This window comes from Alnus glutinosa, chromosome 11, assembly GCF_958979055.1.
Source record: "Alnus glutinosa chromosome 11, dhAlnGlut1.1, whole genome shotgun sequence".
NCBI lineage: Eukaryota > Viridiplantae > Streptophyta > Magnoliopsida > Fagales > Betulaceae > Alnus > Alnus glutinosa.
In genome coordinates this window covers 5,067,476-5,089,116 of record NC_084896.1, presented here as the reverse complement: position 1 = coordinate 5,089,116, position 21,641 = coordinate 5,067,476, and the positions used below count along the sequence as shown (strand labels likewise).

Sequence of the window (21,641 nt, the reverse complement as noted above, 5' to 3'; positions counted from 1 at the left end):
GCCAAATCTCCTCCTCATAAAGGATGATTGATTGTATTTAGGGAAAATCAGATTGATTATCTTGAGCCACAATCACTTTTAGAACAACCAACTCATAAAAAACAGGTTCAAAATCTATTCTCCCATTGCAAAATGCAGAGGAAGTAGAATTAAGAAAAATCCTATAGAATAAGGAGATCAACAATTCTTAGTGATCATGTTGTATATCTCCCAGAGTCTGATGTTGACATTGGACATCAAGATGATCCAAAATTGTTTTCACATGCTATGAGTGGAGAAAACTCAACATAGTGATTCAATGCCATGAAGTAAGAGATAAATATATGGCTCAAAAGTCAAGCTAGACTCTTAGCCAATGGTTTTACTCATGAAGAAGGCATTGATTATCATGAAAGATTCTCTCCAGTGTCTAAGAATGGTTCACCAAGATAATCATAACATTAGTAGCTCATTTTTTGACTTAGAGCTACATCAAATGGATGTGAGAACAACTTTCGAGAATAGAGATCTCAAGTAAGAGGTTTACATGAAACAATTAAAAGGGTTTTATAAATAACAGTCAGAAAGCTTGCAAATTAAAGAATTCTATTTATGAGCTGTGATAGATCTCTCATCGATGATATACTTTTTGCAAGGTTATTATTTTATTGTTTATTGAAAAACCTTGTTAATTAGTATATATACCTTAAGGTCAGTGGGAGAACAGTAATCTTTCTGGTCCTATATGTGGATATTATTTTTTGCAAGTGCTGATTTAGGTTTGCTACATAAAGTTCATTTCACAAAACTTTGAAATGAAGGATTTGGGTGAAATCTCTTATGTCTTTTGACATAGAGATTCACAGAGACATAAAGAATATTAACATTGTCTCGGAAGGCCTACATTGAAAAAGTTTTGGGAAGATTTAGAATGAAGGATTATGTACCTTCAATAGCAATTAAGATGGACCAATTAAATACAGATTAATGTCCCAAAAAGGTATTGGAATAAGGGCAGATGAAAAATTTTAAGCGTCTGCATTATACATAACCATATGACTGACAATAAGTATATTGAGTCAATAAAGTGCTGCAAATAAAGTCTTGCAGTATATGGAAAGAACCAAGAAGTACAACTTAACTTAAGGATACAGTTTCCATTTGAAGGTGGTTAGTTGTTTTGCTGATTGTGTAGATAGTAGAAAGTCTACTTTAGGGTATATATCTTTTAATTGAGAGATATATCTTAAAGATGCAGTATGCAGACTATGGTTGCTACGTCTACCAAGAAAGCTAAAATTCTAGCGTGCTATGAATTTAGTACACAGGCATGATGGATGAGACATTTTGTTGAAAGTCTCAATATTGTCGATTTCACAGTTAGACCATAAAGATACTCTGCGGTAATTCTACTATAATCTTCTTTTATAAGAATAAAGAGTAAAAGTAGAAGTAAATCGATATCAAGTATCTCAGTACGAGAGATAACATTAAGAGACATAAAGGGTCTATTGAGCATATAAGTACTGAATTAATGATTGCGGATCCCATGACTTAAAGTTTACCGGTAAATAAAGAATAAAGTCATGCGGAATATATGAGACACATTAATTCATTTTTTGCTTGGTTTGTCTCTTTTTGGTCTATAGACATAAAGTTATTATAATAAAGATTTTGTGCACATTTGTTATTTTATCCATGAGGATAAATAAAGTTGGACCCAAATGACTTATAGAAAGTTCATTCATAAAGCTTAATTATCCATAAGGTATTCATATAAGGAGTGTTTTACGTTGTGATACATGGAAGAGACGACCTAATTTTATAATAGTTTTACCGCCATGATTCGTGTGAAACATTTCTTATCTGAGTTGGAGGATTCCAAAAGTGATTGGCCAAATTAAAGAACCTAATACCATAAGGTCATGTGTCATAAAGGCCAAGTAAGAGAATGTAAGATATTATCTCCATATATGACCTATATGCCACATATACGGTGTTTATTATATTTATTGTAAATATAATATACGGTATTATGGTTATGGTAATTTCTATTAATTTAAATTATCGTAATGGAATCATTTAATTGATTTAAAAATCAATTAATAATATTGTTTCCTTGATGGGAGGAACAATACGGTATTTATCATATTTGAGGGTCCCTGACATAGCCTATAAATTAATAACCTGTGTACACCATCAGTACGGCAATACAGTCATAAGCATAGGTTAGAAGATCCCTCAAATAGTTTTTTTCTTGTTCTTCAGATGGATCGTGGAAAAGCTTGAGCAAATATGGCTAGAGGTAAGCCTGAATCCTGTCTTATTTGTTTTCCGCTGCGCATGTTAGTTTTAGTAATATGTTGAATATTTCTAACATTTTAAACTATATATGTGTGTTTTTAAAAACACATATTAATGTTAAAATTGGTTTAACTCATTTAAAAGAGTTTGTGTACAACATGTATCATATTCTCCTGTACTAATTCATAGGATTAGTTGGGACCCACGAAGTTTGATTTAATTATATATGTTTCTCGTGTTTTATTTTGCAGTTATTCATGGTACTTATTAAGCTTATGGCTGTGATGTATTTTGCTAACATGTATTAATTGTTAGAGCCACAATGCTTATAATTTTGGGTTGGACACAATTTTAGTTAAAGTGAGATTGACGCTCTGTTAAAGACACAATGCATGTTTCAGATTGTCGCAGTTTCGTATTGCCTACATTTATATTTGGATCGATGTTCTTTACTTTGCGTACATAATTAGTTGATTGAAGTCATGCTTATGAAGAAAGAAAACCCATATAATCATTTTGTTAAGGCATTAACCAAACCAAATATGTTTTTATTTTCTAGGCAATCAAACATCATTATTGATAGAGCTGGCCCTACTTGCAATGCGTACGTAGTTGCCATTATTACAAAAAGAAAAAAAAGACATATAGTTCCTTTAAGTTGTACATAACTTAAGGAAATGCCTCAATAACAGATTGCACAGCATGAATGAATTTGGCGATGTATCTTGTAAATCCAGCCTTCCTAAGAAGAAATTCCCACTCCTTGAAGGTCCTTTCTTTGCCTGCATTTGTATGAGCCATCATCGCCATGTCTAGCGTCAACCTTGCATCACTTAGCTTGTCCATTTTCGCTTCTTCAATCACAGCCTCAACAATTATTATCTTTCCTTTGTCTTCTGAAATTGCTTCTCTGCAGTTCTTAAGGATTTGGATGCACTCGTCGTCTCCCCAACCATGCAGAATCCACAGCAATTCACAAAGGTGATTTATTCATGCAAAATATATTTATATATATATATATATAAAGGTCTTTCAATTCGTTTTGGTTTGGGACCGTACTTACCATTAAGAAAGCCGCATCGGCCTTTGGAACACTTTCAAACATGTTACCCCCAGCATTTTCAACCATGTGGAACTCCAGGGCTTCAGAGACAACATGAGGAAGATCAAAGTTGATGCCTCGAAGCCATGGAAATGCCTGCACCAACATCTGCAAAGTTGTTCCATTGCCCCCACCCACATCCACCAAACTGCCAAGCCCATCAAACACCTCTGGACAACCGTGAATTATTGCAGGCACGACCACCCTGGCGTCAGAAGCCATTGCTTCATTGACGAGCTGGCTTTGAGCAGGATTTGCTGCTAAAAAGCTCCATGCCTCTTCACCATGTGCCATCTCAAATGGTGAAGTCCCATTGGCTAGAACACGGGCACTGAGACGGTGCAATGATGCCATCGCCATTGGGCTGCTATTTACCATAAAGAAAGCAGCCATGCTGTGTTCTCCATATCTCACCAGACGGCGAGAAAGACTCGTTTGTGCATAACATGGGGAGCCATGGGTGTTGAGTTCCTCTTTGAATATTCCGCGGTGCATTAGGAACCTCATTATGCGGTAGAGGGGGGACGGAGCGCATGTTAGAGCTGATGACAACTCAGATAGTGTCATCGGGCTTCCATGGCTTTCAATGGCATCAGCTATCCCAAGCTCAATGGCACACTTGACTACAGAGATTTCTGTGAATCCGAAGATGTATTTCCAGATACTCGCTTCAGCTTGTTGATCTTCTTCGTCACACCAGTTTGTCTCTCTTTGCGTTTCTTCCATATCTCTCTCTATAGCAATCTATTTCTGCTGTAAGAGGTAATACATCTCAGGTACGTTGAGCAATCTACATATATATAGAAGAAAGAAATATTGTTGTCGCAAGATTGTTAATTATTCTATGACTATCAGGAAATTAAGACTGGTCCTCAAAGTCGACTCTACGTTGTTGCTTACTGTGTATTACAGACAACTAATGCATGGGCGACAAGTTCGGGTGTTGATCGAGTTCGTGTTTCGCGTTTGCCACGTGCTCATAATTTGATGGGGCCCGGTGCCTCTGGAGCTCCATCGATCTATTCAAACCTAGAAATCTAGATGTATGGTTCAAACTTGATTTTAAGTGGAATTTTATTTAGGCCATAAAATGATTCTATCTATTTGAAGACAGCTTAAAAGGCCAATACAACTGGTAGCCTGAATCAGGTGGCCTTTTTAGGTTCTGTACGTACTCTACAACCTGGGGCTTGGCTTTCACCGCTGAATATTTACAACTTTTTTGCTACAAGTTTTTAAGAGTTTGCGTATACATTTCGTCACTAGAAGTTTCTCCTCGCTTCAGTGTGATATGTGAATTACTTGGTTTTCATTTTCTTGTTAAGCAGTCTGAGAGAGAGAGAGAGAGAGAGAGAGAGAGAGAGAGAGAGAGAGAGAGAGAGAGATCTTGGAAGTCAAACTTTTAGAAAAAAATCCAGCTAGTACTATATATTGGGCCTTGGCATTGGTGCAGCCGCTGAAACTGGACTTGTGCACCATTTGTTTGAATTTGTGATTCGATCGATCACGTGAGGAATGCAATAATTAATGACCATGTTTCGTGCATGTCTAAATTCTCTTGCTCGAGCACCGTAAAAACTTAATTTCTTACGTGTCTCCACGTCTCAAGTCTTATTATTACGGCACTGACCATCAATTTGCTGAAATTGAATATAATATGTGTAACAGTACAAGTTGAAATTAATGCTATCCGTTGAAGAGTTGGGGAGCTAGAGATGCAATTGTCTTCATCTTCAATTTTTTTTTTTTTTTGAATGAATATCTTCATCTTCATTTTGCCATAACAATTCAAAATTTTAACACAATTCAAGTTGAACACGCAAATGAATATCTCCCTTAATTATGACCTAACGTACCCATATATACATCTTCAATGAATCAATCGGCCAACTATCAAAAGTTACTAATGACTGAATGAGGTTTCATGACTCGCATTCACAACGAACTATATATCTGGATTTGTCCTAGTCAAAGTGTCCGTTGGGAGGTAATTATTAATTTATCACCAATTACGTTTTCAAGTTGAACTATATATCTGCATAGATTAATTTCTCCCAATCAAATTAAAGTGCATGGTCCGAGGGCGCGTAGGTACCTATTGTTTTTTCTTTCTTTTTCTTAAATAGTAATGTTTTTTGTATAATTTTTGTATAACTTTAACGACATTTTTTAAGATCAACCATTGGATTGATATTCAATTCAGGACCTACATGTAGAAAAACAAATTTAATGGTTGATCATAAAAACCCACATGATTAGAGATTCTTTATAATAAGAGATTCATGTTATAACGTCTATGACCGAACTCTCTTAGAAATGCGGCATCCACACCATTAGCAATAGACTCTTTAAATCCCATTCGCTTTCCTAAATACAGGGAAAACTCTTAAAAATACCATTGCAATATATTCATTCGGTATTTCCTAAAATAAGGAAAACCCAAAAGAACTAAAAGTGTTACCTTAAATACTATTGCTTCCCTATCCATTGTTTTACTTAAAAAAAAAAAAAAAGATTTATCTTTCCTCTCTCTTTCTATAAGTATTTATTTGAAAGAATATTTAAATGTTATATGAAAAAAAAGAAAGAAGCCATTATTGAGTTTATTTGATTAAGAAAAATCTAAAAACAAACAAAGCTATTGCTAGCTCAATTGGCATGTTTTTTAACAAAGAGGACAAAGTTACAGAGAGTACTACACTACTATTAATGGGGTTGTACCTTTGTTAGTTGTCATGCATGTACTATAATGTACGTGCATTAAACTACAATTTCATGTGGTTAGTACAAGAATCAGGATTAACGTAGTGGAAGACTAAGGATAACTAATCAAATAGCAGCGTCTTTGATTCTGCAAGGAAAAGCGTCTTCGTCTTCTACTCAAAAAGATAAAACAAGCTCGCAAGCTAATAGAAAGATAAAATTCTGCAGAGTATTTGAGAGATAATTCTCTGATTTTATAACAATTCAATTGATTTAAGTTTTACATAATAAGCAAGTCTGTTTATAGAAGATAAATACTTGTAGAGAAAGTAATCCTAATCCTAATAGTAATAGTAAACCTTATTCTAGACTTCTAGTAACAATAGTATAGCCTTATTCTATTAGTAAAAGTAAATCTAATCCTAATAAGGAAAAGAAATAAATAAAACAAATCTAATCCTAGTAAAGAAAGAAAATAAAGTCCTAATTCTAAAAGAAAAGAAATAAAGTTATTAGTAAATCTAATCCTAGTAAGGAAAGAAAATAAAGTCTTGGCTTAACGATCAAGTATTTCCTTTTGTACTTTCATTGTCTACGAACAGGTAAGCTTCTAATCAAATGGTGCTGCTTCAGTATCATTTTTGGACATCTTTTCTATTTTCGTTTTCACTGAAAATATTAGTAAATTCCGTCCTACATCAGATACCCCCACTTGAAAAAACTTCGTCCTCGAGTTTTCTTTGTGACAAGTCACACGAGGCTCTTTTGGAGAAAGATACTTGGAGAAATCTACATAAAATAGTGCTAAACATGACATTTCCTTTTTGTCTCATTCCATAATAATTTCTCATAATATTTTTTTCTTGATGTTACCTTCAACTTTATTGTATTCTTCAAAGGAATCGCCATTATTATTTATTTCTGTGGTAATCGTGATGAGCTGCGCTTGTGGTGGATATTCTTCTACTTGCACAATAGTTGGAATCAATGGTTGTGGTTGCACTTATTGTTTCTCTGATGGCAACTCTACTTTTTCACTGTAACTAACATTCTCTTCATATACGAATTTCCAATTTGGAGATTCATAAATATGGTTAGAAACAGGTTGAACACAACTTATATCGTCGTCACTAAGATCTTCGTAGACCGATGCTCGATTTATGGGTACAAGTTGTTGGTGACGAGTATACCTCACTTGGATCCCATCGTCATTATGAACAAGATTGTCCATGTGATTACGAATAGGACCCATGTACATGTGTTCCATCATCTCTCGCATCTGTCGCATCTCTTGTTGCATCGTCTGTCGGAACACTTGGAATTCGGCTCTTGAAACAACCTCCCTGTCACGAGCGGTGTCGTTAAGGGGATCGTCACCGTTGTGCTGATTGGCCATGATCAGTATAAAAGCCTGCTCAAATACCAATTAACGTAGCAGAAGACTAAGGGTAACTAATCAAAGAGTAGCGTCTTTGATTCTGCAATGAGAAGCGTCTTCGTTTTCTACCCAAAAAGATAAAACAAGCCCGTAGGCTAATAGAAAGATAAAACTCTGCAAAGTATTTGAGAGAGAATTCTCTGATTTTATAACAATTCAATTTATTTAAGTTTTACATAATAAGCAAGCTTATTTATAGAAGAGAAATACTTGTTGAGAAAGTAATCCTAATCTTAATAGTAATAGTAAACCTTATTCTAGTAGTAAAAGTAAATCTAATCCTAATAAGGAAAAGAAATAATTAAAACAAATTTAATCCTAGTAAGGAAAGAAAATAAAGTCTTAATCATAAAAAGAAAGATATAAAGCTACTAGCAAATTTAGTCCTAGTAAACAAAGAAAATAAAGTCTTGACTTAACGATCAAGTCTTTCATTTTGTACTTCCATTGTCTGCGAGCAGGTAAGCTTCTAATCAAACAGTGCTGCTTCAGTATTATTTTAAACATCTTTTCTATTTTCGTTTTCATTGAAAATATTAGAAAATTCCGTCCTACATCAAAGATTCTCTCAAAGGAGAGTTAATGCCTTTTTTTCTTTCCTTGTGTTTCTGAGCCTTATGGTTGATTTTTCCATGAGATTTAGAGTCTCTCAAAGGAGAGTTAATGCATTTTTTTTTTTTTCCCTTTCTTTTGCAAAATCATTGTGCAATATAATTGGGCTTTTTTATTTATATTTTTTTAACAAACCGGTCTTCATTTTTTCATATATATAGTGCATCAATACTACTTTTGGGGGTCTTAGGCCACCGCCTAAGTCGCCTAGTGGACGAGCCGGCCCTACCAGATAAATCGCACACAATTTTTCGTTCTGATAGAACCGCCATTTTGTTTCACCCTAAGAGATCCTTCCACATATTCTCTAATATTCTATTTCATTCAATTTCCTTCAATGGTATCAAAGCATCAGGTTATGGAAGACAAATATAAACCATAATAACCGCGATGATGTGGTTAGTGAAAACACGATGTGGATGCGGATGCAGATATGGATATCTGAAAGTGATATTCTCAATTTACAAAAGCTACTGCAAATATTATAAAGAACCGTATCCGCATTCTCATGTACACCCTTACCTTGTAGTGGCCTGAAAAACGTGGAGGCTTATGAAGAAGGATAATCATCCAGGATTTTGGCAGACTTAGGAAGCCAACGCAAGCATACAACGATAAGTAATATTTGCTGCATAACAAATGTATATACTTTGTACAATAAAGCTGACGTCGATTTTTTTTTTTCATTTCTTTTTTAAAAAAAATGGGGACAAATCAGATGGAGGGGGGAAATTAGAATTTTTTTTTTCAAAAAAAAAAAAAGAGAAGAAAAAATTTCCACATCAACTTTATCATACAAAATGTGTAAATTTATTCTACAGGAGACATTGCTTTACAACGATTCCATTACATATATAATACTACATTATTCACCTCTAGCAGGACACGGTACACAAGCACGTGTCACAAACCAAAGTCAATTTTTTTTTGGGAAAAGTACATCTAACCCTCTCAAACTACCACATCATTGTCAATGTACTCTCCAAACTACCAATTGTATTAATGTCTTCCCCTAAACTACCAAAAAATGTCAATGTCCCCCAAATAAAAACTAAAAAAATATTAAAAAAATATAAAATAACAAAAATTTATACCAAAAAAACTTAAAACTGTTTTTTCTTTTTCTTTTAAGGTTTTTTTTTTTTTAAATAATAATAATTTTCATTTATTTTTTCGTTTCGTTTTTTATTTAATTTTTTAATTTGTTATAAAAAATAATAATTTTTTTAGTTTTTTATTTTTATTTTTAATTTTTTAGTTTTAATTTTTAATTTATAAGGACATTTTTGTCTTATTTAAAAAAATTTAAGGTCATTTTTGTCTTCTTATCGGTCTTAGGGAGGACATTGACATTTTTTTATAGTTTGAGGGGGGACATTGACACAATTAGAAGTTTGGGGGTACATTGACAATAAGGTGGTAGTTTGAGGGGGTTATGTGTACTTTTCCCTCCTTTTTTTTTTCTTCTTCTTTTTTTTTTTTTTTTTTTTTTTTTTTTTTTTTTTTATAATGTAATCAAATTGTAACTCACTATTTAAAATCTCACATTAATACCAAAATACACGTCTTCAGACTTGAGAGCATAATGAGTATGTTAGTAATTGGGCCGACGCAAGTCACACAGCCCATGGAACTTACATGTAAAGACTAGAAGATTAGGACAAAGGCCCAGGATGGATCCGACGCAGGGAATCCTTTCCCAAACCTAAAAAGGCTAGTACGTCCAAAATAACTATAAACTGTAGTTGACATTTGAAGTCATGGTTATGAACAGAGAAAACCCATATGATCATTTTCTTACGGCATTAATTTAACCAAACCAAATATGTTTTTATTTTCTAGGCAATCAAACATCTTAATTGAGCTGGCCCTCCTTGTAATACGTAGTTGCCATTATTACAAAAAGAAAAATAATACGTCGTTCCTTTAAGTTGTATATAACTTAGAGAAATGCCTCAATAACAGATTGAACAGCACGAATAGATTTGACGGTGTATCTTGTAAATCCAGCCTTCAGAAGAAGAAATTCCCACTCCTTGAAGGTCCTTTCTTTGCCCGCATTTGTATGAGCCATCATTGCCATGTCTAGCGCCAACGTCGCATCACTTAGCTTGTCCATTTTCGCTTCTTCAATCACAGCCTCAACAATTATTACCTTTCCTTTGTTTTCTGAAATTGCTTTTCTGCAGTTCTTAAGGATTTGGATGCACTCGTCGTCTCCCCAATCATGTAGAATCCACTGCAATTCACAGAGGTGATTTATATATTCAAGCAAAATAAATTAATATGTATATATAAAGAGGTCTTTCAATTCGTTTAGTTTCAGTCGGTGTGGGACCGTACTTACCATTAAGAAAGCCGCATCAGCCTTTGGAACACTTTCAAACATGTCACCCCCAACATGTTCAACTCCGTGGAATTCCAGGGCTTCAGAGACAACATGAGGAAGATCAAAGTTGATGCCTTGAAGCCATGGGAATGCCTGCACCAACATGTGCAAAGTTGTTCCATTGCCCCCACCCACATCCACTAAACTGCCAAGCCCATGAAACACCTCCGGACAACCGTGAATTATTGCAGGCACGGCCACCCTGGCGTCAGAAGCCATTGCTTCATTGACGAGATGACTATGAGCAGGATTGGCTGCTAAAAAGCTCCATGCATCTTCACCATGAGCCACCTCAAATGGTGAAGTACTCTCATTGGCTAGAACACGGGCACTGAGACGATGCAATGATGCCATCACCAGTGGGCTGCTATTTAGCATAAAGAAAGCAGCCATGCTGTGTTCTCCATATCTCACCAGACGGCGAGACAAACTCGTTTGTGCATAACATGGGGAGCCATGGGTGTTGAGTTCCTCTTTGAATATTCCGCGGTGCATTAGAAACCTCATTATGCGGTAGAGGGGGGACGGAGCGCATGTTAGAGCTGATGACAACTCAGATAGCGTCATCGGGCTGCCATGGCTTTCAATGGCATCAGCTATCCCAAGCTCAATGGCACACTTGACTACAGACATTTCTGTGAATCCGAAGATGTATTTCCAGATACTCGCTTCCGCCTCTCGATCTTCTTCGTCGCACCAGTTTGTCTCTCTTTGTGTTTCTTCCATATCTCTCTCTATAGCAATCTATTTCAGCTGTACGTGGTAATACATTTCAGGTTGAGCAATCTACATATATATATAGAAGAAAGAATTGTTGTCGCAAGCTAGATAGTTGATTGATCTATGACTATGAGGAAATTAAGACTGGTCCTCAAAGTCGACTGTACGTCGTTGTTGCTTATTACTGAGCTTGTTTGGTAAGTGATTGTGAATTGTAATATTTATTTGAATAGTAGTAAAAAATGATTGATGTGATATAAAATTTGAGAATGTTTTATAGAAAAGTGAAAAAGTTTTGTTTTGTAGTGGTTTTTTTGGTTGAATAATAATAAAAAATTATTGATGTGATGTAAAAAGTGTAAAAAAGTAAGAATGTTTTTGATTTGATGTTTTTGGAAGAAGTAAAATGAAAATGAAAATTTTGTGAATGAGTTACCAAACAAGCTCAGTACTGTGTATTACCGACAACTAATGCATGGACGACGAGTTCGGGTGTTGATCATGTGTTTCAAGTTAGCCACGTGCTCAAAATTTGATGGGGCCCGGTGCCTCTGGAGCTTCATCGATTCATTCAAACAACAACTAGAAATCTAGATGGTTCAAACTTGATTTTAATTAAGTGGAATTTAATTTAGGCCATAAAATGATTCTCTCTATTTAAATAGCCAATACGACTAGTAGCCTGAATCAGGTGGCCTTGTTAGGTTCTGTGTTTGGCACGTACTCTACAACCTGGCCTAACCCGGCTTGGCTTTCACCTGATTTACAACTTTTTTGCTACAAAGTTTTTAAGAGTTTGCGTATACAGTTGGTCACTAGAAGTTTCTGCTCGCTTCGGTGTGATATGTGAATTACTTGGTTTTCATTTTCTTGTTAAACAGTCTCAGAGACAGAGAGATCTTGGAAGTCAAACTTTTAGAAAAAAATCCAGATAGTACTATTGGCAATATTGGTACGTGCATGCAGCCCCTGAAACTGGACTTGTGCACCATTTGTTTGAATTTGTGATTCACGTGAGACATGCAATAATTAATGACCATGCATCTTTCGTGCATGCTTTAATTCTTTTGCTCGAGCTGGGTAAAAACTTTCTTACGAGTCTCCACGCGCGTCTCAAGCTAGTCTTATTACGTACGTACGGTCGGCACCTACCATCAATTTGCTGAAATATATATATTGAATAAGTACTGTAACAGTTCAAGTTGAAATGCCATCCGTTGAAGAGTTGAAGAGCTAGAGTTGCAATTAAAGAATAAGTGTACGTAATAGTTGGACAGTAAAACCGTTGAAGTTGAAGCACAAGCATTCAATAATCAATTTAATTGGTTCATATACGTACCGTGCAGTACAAAAATCAACGAAAGCTATCATATCAAAGCTAGCATGTGAAAAAATTAATCATTCTTAATTTCTTTCTAATATGATTATAATTATTTGATATTTATAAGTCGTGTTAAGTCCAATAAAAAATATATCTCGATCCGTACGTTTTATAGTTCAATAAAGAATTAGATTATGTTAAAGCATTTTTAAAATTAATATGTATATATATTTATTTTGTGTTTTGAGAATGTTTTAAAATGAATGTGTGAAAGAGCATTAAATGAAGATAGTCTCATATGGAAAAAAGAAAAACAATAGTTGGTATTTATAAGGCCCAACACACTTTAAGCATTTAAAGTAATGTTTTAATGTATACTCGTACATGTATACTCTAGTACGGCGTAAAACACCGATGCGCGCGTACTTGTGGCAGTGGGCGCTAGTGGCGCACTTAATACTTCAACTTTGGATGGTCATGATCAATTGATTTGGTGGACTGTTATCTAAGCAGTTATGGATGATTTGATTAGCAGTTATCAACATAATATAGAAGTAACTTCTATCTAGTTATTAATAAAAAATATAACAAAATTTCTTTATTCTTCAGTGCTTTTTCTGATACCTTCTGTATTTAAAATTATAAGTCTCTATTTGTCTCTTGCTATAATAAAAAAATCTGGAAGTATTCTGGTTTAATTTTTCACATTCGAAAAAGCAAATGAACGAAAAAAAAAAAAAATCTCATAAACATTCAAATGAAGAATTGCTTAACCAAAAATTTCACAAACAAAATGGAAACATATTTAGATTTCAACCAAAAATATAAAATACTAAAGAAACACCTTTCTCTACAAAAGAGTCCTATTTGCATCATTAATTAAGAGAGAGAGACTAATTGTATCATTAATAGAGATATATTAAATAGACCGGTTCAATTTTATTTAAAAGACAGTTCAATCACTAAAAAGTATGGGTTCATACCACGTATCATCATTCTATACAATTCTAAGAAATAATTTAGTTTTTATATCACCATTCTATGCAAATTTAAGAAAGAACTCGACTTTTATATATATATATATATATATATATATATATATATATATATATATATATATATATATATATATATATATATATATGATATGATACCCCTCTCATCGATCTGCCCCTACTCAAAACAATGTTTGAATTATTTGTTAATGTTCACGTGACATATATACATGCCTTTTATTTACGATAAACAATCTTCTTGGCATTGGTGCAGCCACTGAAACTAGATTTGTGAACCATTTGTTTGAATTTGTGATTCGATCGATCACGTGAGGAATGCAATAATTAATGACCATCTTTCGTGCATGCCTAAATTCTTTTGCTCGAGCACTGTAAAAACTTAATTTCTTACGTGTCTCCACGTCTCAAGTCTTATTATTACGGCACTGACCATCAATTTGCTGAAATTGAATATAATATGTGTAACAGTACAAGTTGAAATTAATGCTATCCGTTGAAGAGTTGGGGAGCTAGAGATGCAATTGTCTTCATCTTCAATTTTTTTTTTTTTTTTTTGAATGAATATCTTCATCTTCATTTTGCCATAACAATTCAAAATTTTAACACAACTCAAGTTGAACACGCAAATGAATATCTCCCTTAATTATGACCTAACGTGAATGAGGTTTCATGACTCGCATTCACAGCAAACTATATATCTGGATTTGTCCTAGTCAAAGTGTCCGTTGGGAGGTAATTATCAATTTATCACCAATTACATTTTCAAGTTGAACTATATATCTGCATAGATTAATTTCTCCCAATCAAATTAAAGTGCATGGTCCGACGGCGCGTAGGTACCTATTATTTTTTCTTTCTTTTTCTTAAATAGTAATGTTTTTTGTATAACTTTTGTACAACTTTAACAACATTTTTTAAGATTAACCATTGGATTAATATTCAAGACCTACATGTAGAAAAACAGATTCAATGGTTGATCATAAAAACCCACATGATCAGATATTCTTTATAATCAGAGATTCATGTTATTACGTCTATGACCCAACTCTCTTAGAAATGCAGCATCCACACCATTAACAATAGACTCTTTAAATCCCATTTGCTTCTCTAAGTACAGGGAAAACTCCTAAAAATACCATTGCAATATATTCATTCGGTATTTCCTAAAATAAGGAAAACTCAAAGGAAACAAAAGCGTTACGGACGTTAAATAGTACTGCTTCCCTATCCATTGTTTTACTTAAAAAAAAAAAAAAAAATTATCTTTCCTCTCTCTTTCTATAAGTATTTATTTGAAAGAATATTTAAATGTTATATGGAAAAAAAGAAAAAAAAGAAAGAAGCCATTATTGAGTTTATTTGATTAAGAAAAATCTAAAAACAAACAAAGCTATTGCTAGCTCAATTGGCATGTTTTTTAACAAAGAGGACAAAGTTACAGAGAGTACTACACTACTATTAATGGGGTTGTACCTTTGTTAGTTGTCATGCATGTACTATAATGTACGTGCATTAAACTACAATTTCATGTGGTTAGTACAAGAATCAGGATTAATGTAGCGGAAGACTAAGGGTAACTAATTAAATAGCAGCGTCTTTGATTCTGCAAGGAAAAACGTATTCGTCTTCTACTCAAAAAGATAAAACAAGCCCGCAAGCTAATAGAAAGATAAAACTCTGCAGAGTATTTGAGAGAGAATTCTCTAATTTTATAACAATTCAATTGATTTAAGTTTTACATAATAAGTAAGCTTGTTTATCGAAGAGAAATACTTGTAAAGAAAGTAATCCTAATCTTAATAGTAATAGTAAACTTTATTCTAGACTTCTAGTAACAATAGTATAACCTTTTTCTATTAGTAAAAGTAAATCTAATCCTAATAAGGAAAAGATATAAATAAAACAAATCTAATCTTAGTAAGGAAAGAAAATAAAGTCCTAATTCTAAAAGGAAAGAAATAAAGCTACTAGCAAATCTAATCCTAGTAAGGAAAGAAAATAAAGTCTTGGCTTAACGATCAAGTTTTTCCTTTTGTACTTCCATTGTCTACGAACAGGTAAGCTTCTAATTAAACGGTACTGCTTCAGTATCATAATAATTTCTCATAATATTTTTTTCTTGATGTTACCTTCAACTTTATTGTCTTCTTCAAAGGAATCGCCATTGTTATTTATTTATGTGGTGATCGTGATGAGCTACGCTTGTGGTGGATATTTTTCTACTTGCACAATAGTTGGAACCAATGGTTGTGGTTGCACATATTGTTTCTCTGATGGCAACTCCACTTTTTCACTGTAACTAACATTCTCTTCATATACGAATTTCCTATTTAGAGATTCATAAATATGGTTGGAAATAGGTTGAACGCAACTTACATCATCGTCACTAAGATCTTCGTAGACCGGTGCTCGGTTTATGGGTGCAAGTCGTTGGTGATGAGTATGCCTCACTCGGATCCCATCATCATTATGAACAAGATTGTCCATGTGACTACGAATGGGACCCAAGTACATGCATTACATCATCTCTCGCATCTGTCACATCTCATGTTGCATCGTCTGTTGGAACACTTGGAATTCAGCTCTTGAAACAACCTCCTTGTCACGAGCGGTGCCTTTAAGGGGATCGTCATCGTTGCGCTGATTGGCCATGGTCAGGATAAAAGCCTACTCTGATACTAACTAACGTAGCGGAAGATTAAGTGTAACTAATCAAAGAGCAGCGTCTTTGATTCTGCAAGGAGAAACGTCTTCGTTTTCTACCCAAAAAGATAAAAACAAGCATGTAGGCTAATAGAAAGATAAAACTCCGCAGAGTATTCGAGAGAGATGACTATGAGCAGGATTGGCTGCTAAAAAGCTCCATGCATCTTCACCATGAGCCACATCAAATGGTGAAGTACTCTCATTGGCTAGAACACGGGCACTGAGACGATGCAATGATGCCATCACCAGTGGGCTGCTATTTAGCATAAAGAAAGCAGCCATGCTGTGTTCTCCATATCTCACCAGACAGCGAGACAAACTCGTTTGTGCATAACATAAGGGGCCATGGGTGTTGAGTTCCTCTTTGAATAGGATCGATCATGATTAATCAATGAGATCGATAGATCATCCGATCGATTGTGATGGATCAATAGGATCGATAGATCATCCGATCGATTGTGATGGATCAATAGGATCGATAGATCATCCGATCGATCGTGATCGATCAATAGGATCAATAGATCATCCAATCGATCTTGATAGATCGATAGATCATCCGATCGGTCGTGATAGATCAATAGGATCAATAAATCATCCAATCGATCGTGATCGATCCATAGAATCGATAGATCATCCGATCGATTGTGATAAATCAATAGGATCGATAGACCATCCAATCGATCATAGTGCATTAATTAGTCTGATCGATCGTGATAGAGTTCGATCAATCGAACTTGACATAGTGAATGTTCGATCTAATGTGCGATTGATCATAATACGTACTAGTCCAATCGATCATGACATGATCATAGGATCGATAGAATATCTGTCATTAATTAGTGATGTGTCAAATGTAAAATGTCACTAATTCTTTCATTTATTTATTTTTTTTTCTTCCTCCACCCGTTACATAAACCCCTACAATTGGATGCTTAATCGATCGTGATACAATCAAATGATCGATTAAACTTGACACAAGTGAAAGTTTGATCAAATATCTAATTCATCCTAGTGCATCGATTCGATCTATTGTGACACGAACATCCGATCAATCAAACTCGACGTAGTTATCAGTTTGATCTAACATGCGATTGATCGTGACATGATCATAGGATTGATAGAATCATCCAATCAATCCTAGTGTATTACTCCAATCGAAAAAACCAATTTTTCGAAAAAAAAAAAGAAAAGAAAAAAAAAGAAAAGAAAAAGAAACTAAAACATTTATTTTTAAAAAACAAATTAAAAACATTAAAGTAAAATAAAAAATTAAATAACGATTTTTTTTTTTCGAAAAAGAAAAAAGAAAAACTAGTTTTCTATTAATTTTTTTTTTTTAAAAAAAAAAAAAGAAAAAAATAAGAGAAAGAAAGAATTTTTTTTTAAAAAAAAAAAAAACCGAAAAATTAACTGAAAATTAAAAAAAAAAATCCAATTTTTCGAAAAAAAAAAACTAAAAAAAAAAACTAAAAAAGTTATCTTAAAAAAAAAACTGAAAAACGAAAAAAAATGAAAAAAAAAAAAACGAAAAAAAAAAACTGAAAATTATGAAAATAATTAAAAAAAAAACGAAAAAAGAAAAAAGTAAAACCAGTCTTTTATTAAATTAAAAAAAAAAAAAAGAAAAAAGAACAATTTTTTTTTAAAAAAAAAAAAAGAAAGAAGAAAACAATAAATTATGAAAAAGAACCTATATATATATATATATATATATAATTAAAAAATAAAAAATCTCATCTTCCAAAAAAAAAAAAAAAAAAACTCATGGTTAGCCTTGGGGGGGGGGGGGGGGGGGGGGGGGGATACGAAAATTGTTCATAAAAAAAAAAAAAATTAGGAATACAAATTAACCAAGCAAGACAATTGATTTCAAAGATGTTGAAAGAGATATAATGATGCACCATTCTTTTTAACTTAAAATTATCGACGATTCTAGTTCCTTATAGATATTTTGTGTCTATGCACAAATGTTTTGTTTGTACCCACTGCATAATGTAGAAGATACTATTCCGATCCCACATCGACTAGAAGATAAAACCTAGAGCGAGGACAATGCCTATATAAGATGCTGTAACCAAGAGGCGCAATTCATGGAATCACGCAGTGGGCACAGAGCGAACTATTCTTTCGCCTTTTACTAAAGAATACCGTGTGCTCGCTGCTCCAAGTGGCATACACCAATTTTTAGAGGGGTTGATTTCAATTTCTTCCCCTACATAACTAGTTGAAGTTTTATAACTAGTTGATGTCCCGTAAAAAGTAGTTCCATATTTGGCTTGACAAATCCAGACCGAGATTTATATCTCCGAAGAGCATAAAGACATTTTTCTTTCAGACGGAAATTTCGCTCTCAATATATATAGCATGTCCTAAAAGAAGATGCCTTTGACAAATGGTACTCGGTACAGCCTCCCACACCGGAATAGCTGCTTGCGACGGTGGCCTTTCAAGCAGTAATATCTCCACCGGCCAGTGTGGTGTTTGGCAAAATAACAAATTAGCGGATTCTCATGGCAAGCCTGTGGAAAATCCGCAGTGTGGGCAGGGCAGTGATGGCTTATACCTTTTACAGATGGAGATGGTTATGGGGAAATTTATGATTTTTAATACCATCGCTTAATTTCCTCGCATCGTTGAGCATAATATTGTTCATTGTTAGTGGATTAATATTGCCTAGCCATAAAGCGACGTGGATTCAGATGTTGACCATGTGGATTGCAATTGTGGCACTAACTAGCACATATTTTCTTGGATTGATACAAACCAAAGACACTCCAGAATATGTCGAGGATTAATTATGAGCTTGATCATGAACTCTGAAAGGTAGATAATAGTATATACAGAAGTCAGGGCGGTTCAATACATTTTGAGGCTTAAAGCTATAAGTTTAAATGAAACATTTTATTTATTTTAAAATATTAATTAAATAATATTTATTTTAATATTATATTGTATTTTATATATATATATAATGATTCTTGCACAACTCTTAAACAACTCTAACAACTTTTTTTTAAGATCAACCATTAAATATTTAGGGGCACACATGTAGGAAAACAAATCTAATGGTTGATCATAAAAAAAAAAAGTAATTAGTTGTGCAAAAGTTGTACACGAGTTTTTTTTTAAAAGATGTGTACGTGTTGTGAAGTAAACATTACTATTTTCTAACATTTTATTTTGGTAACTAATGCAAGTGATTGATTGATTTTTCGGTAACTAACCTTTTTGTTTGTCACTGATTAGCTATGGAATGATTTTAATGCCTTGGATAGTGAATTGTTTTTTTTTTTGGTTGTTGAACAAATAGCATGTGCTATCATTAATTCTGCAAACAGCCCAGATGCTTACAATTTGAAAGTAAGGGACAAGACCCCCCAACTCTCTAAGCCAGAAGGATCTGGCTTAGTAAAATAGGTACCTAAGCAAAAATACAAATTTTACAAGAATGACACTTGAGCCTTTCTTACAATAACGCTCACACTCTAAAGAAAGAGGGCTGATTTAATAATTAGCTAACAAATATTCCCATAAAATTTGATCAAAACACAAGTAGGCTGTGACCGGAGAAAAACAAGATAATAACACAAACACAAAAAAGCAAAAACACTCAAAAACAAGCTGCCGGCAGTGGAGAAGGAGGCCAAAGACGCCGGACGGCAGCGCGTGTAGGACACGCGTCATCACTAGAACCACCCAGACGAAGATCCGACGCCGTAGAACTGGTTGCCACCGTGCACGGCCTAAAAAAAGCGGAGCGTGGCCCTCACGTGCACCAAGGAACAAAAAGCTCCTAGGCGCGTGGGAACCACGCGCCGATCACCGACGACCGACAAGATCGGAGCTTGCGGCGACAAGGGCAGAAGACGGCGGGGAACGCTGCTGGGGGGCGCGAGTCAATCAGAAGTTGGCGGAGAAGTGTAGATCTGGCTTCCAAAATCAAAGAAAAAACAGAAAAACCGGCAAAAAATCATCCTGTCGACGACACGTTGGCTAGGCTACTCCCCCATAAAAGACATATTGAGATGAATAATCCTGCCAAAACGAAAGAAATAACAAAGAAAAGCAAAAAACAAGCCACCATAACCCAAAAAGCTAAGGGAAGGTCAACCACCACTGGATTTAGTCGGGGAGTACAAAATCTCCACAACCCTAGAAGTTGGGAGAAAACTAACCCCACTGAACCAACTTAGGGAAACAAAAAAATACCTTGACTCACGAGGAGCCAAAGGGAAATCACCACCGGGAGGGGGAGGCGTGAGGCCACCCCCACGCCTCCCCCTCCCGGTGTAAACCATGCTCACAAGGGAGGGGCTCTAGAGGAGAGAAGATGAAATAACAAGGGAGGGCATACCATGTTAACCCCAAACACACATATTTAATTCTTGAATAGTGAATTGTTAGAAAATAATGAAAGTGTAGAAGAAGAGAATAATTCAAATTTGAATAAGACTTGAATAGAGAAATAAAGAGAAAACAATGGAAACTTATAAAGAGATAGTTTATAATTGAATTGAATAAAATATTTTGAAAACTTTTCATCTTCTTAGCATTTAAATTTTTTTCCTCGTTTTATTTTGAACATTAGAGTACTTGTGTAGCATAAATTCTATCTTTTTAAGTTTGGTATAAATTTTATATTATTAGCATTGAATGCATGTCTCTTGCAAAAGATCGAATAAGTAGTTGGGATCAAAATTTATTGCTGTACCTCTCAATTACTATTGGAATTTTAGTTGTTCAATACTCATTACAAGGCATGGAAAGTCTCTACCCACAATATATTGAATAAAAAATGTTTCTTGCACAACTCTTATACAAGTCTAACAACTTTTTTTTTAAGATCAATCATTGAATATTTAGGGTCCACATGTAGGAAAACAAATCCAATGGTTAATCATAAAAAAAATTAGTTAGAGTTGTACAAAAGTTATGTAAGAGTTGTGTAAGAATCATATATTACTCGAATAAATATTATATATTCTTAGAGAAATACTTGGCTGTACATTCCCATCTTACTCCTATCCTACTCTTGTCTACATGGACCAATAATGTGAGATAAGAGTAGGATGGGAGTGTATAGCCAAGCATTTCTCATATTATTATTTCCATTCTTTGTATTATTTCCAAGAATAGAATGTTTAAAGTTGGAAAATGGGTTTTATTTAAGAATGTCTTTAATATCATTTGATTCTTGTATTTAATAATATCAATATTTTAAGACTTATTAAAAGAATAGAATGTTAGAGAATTAAGAATGATATTAATGCCTTTTAAATTACTTATTACTATAATTAGGGGCCTTAATTAAAGAATATTGACTATATATAATTAAGCTTTCAAATATTTTT

The 21,641-nt window shown here is 34.1% G+C and overlaps 2 protein-coding genes and 1 non-coding gene across 3 annotated transcripts; 1 reads left to right on the top strand and 2 right to left on the bottom strand.

Moving 5' to 3' along the window:
• Positions 1–2,816: 2,816 nt before the first annotated feature.
• LOC133882381 (acetylserotonin O-methyltransferase-like) lies at positions 2,817–4,142 on the bottom strand. The gene is made up of 2 exons (XM_062321534.1): positions 3,349–4,142; positions 2,817–3,251 (listed from the first exon to the last, which is right to left on the bottom strand). The coding sequence occupies exons 1-2, from the start codon at positions 4,109–4,111 to the stop codon at positions 2,953–2,955; spliced, it is 1,062 nt and encodes a 353-aa protein (XP_062177518.1). The 5' UTR covers positions 4,112–4,142; the 3' UTR covers positions 2,817–2,952.
• Positions 4,143–9,902: 5,760 nt separating this feature from the next.
• Positions 9,903–11,268, bottom strand: LOC133882416 (acetylserotonin O-methyltransferase-like). Its single transcript, XM_062321583.1, has 2 exons — positions 10,486–11,268; positions 9,903–10,377 (listed from the first exon to the last, which is right to left on the bottom strand). Exons 1-2 carry the CDS (start codon positions 11,251–11,253, stop codon positions 10,081–10,083), a joined length of 1,065 nt encoding a protein of 354 aa, XP_062177567.1. The 5' UTR covers positions 11,254–11,268; the 3' UTR covers positions 9,903–10,080.
• A 7,116-nt stretch (positions 11,269–18,384) lies between these two features.
• Positions 18,385–18,497, top strand: LOC133882951 (U5 spliceosomal RNA). The gene has a single exon (XR_009902767.1). It is a non-coding gene; the product is annotated as a U5 spliceosomal RNA (small nuclear RNA).
• The last annotated feature ends 3,144 nt before the right edge of the window (positions 18,498–21,641 follow it).

What these genes read in the sequence shown, in the direction of transcription:
- LOC133882381 (XM_062321534.1), bottom strand. Translation starts at nt 4,111, where the DNA reads ATGGAAGAAACGCAAAGAGAGACAAACTGGTGTGACGAAGAAGATCAA. An exon ending in GGCCGATGCGGCTTTCTTAA is followed by an intron (nt 3,252 to 3,348) that starts TGGTAAGTACGG and finishes TTTGTGAATTGC; the next exon opens with TGTGGATTCTGCATGGTTGG.
- LOC133882416 (XM_062321583.1), bottom strand. Translation starts at nt 11,253, where the DNA reads ATGGAAGAAACACAAAGAGAGACAAACTGGTGCGACGAAGAAGATCGA. An exon ending in CTGATGCGGCTTTCTTAATG is followed by an intron (nt 10,378 to 10,485) that starts GTAAGTACGGTC and finishes TGTGAATTGCAG; the next exon opens with TGGATTCTACATGATTGGGG.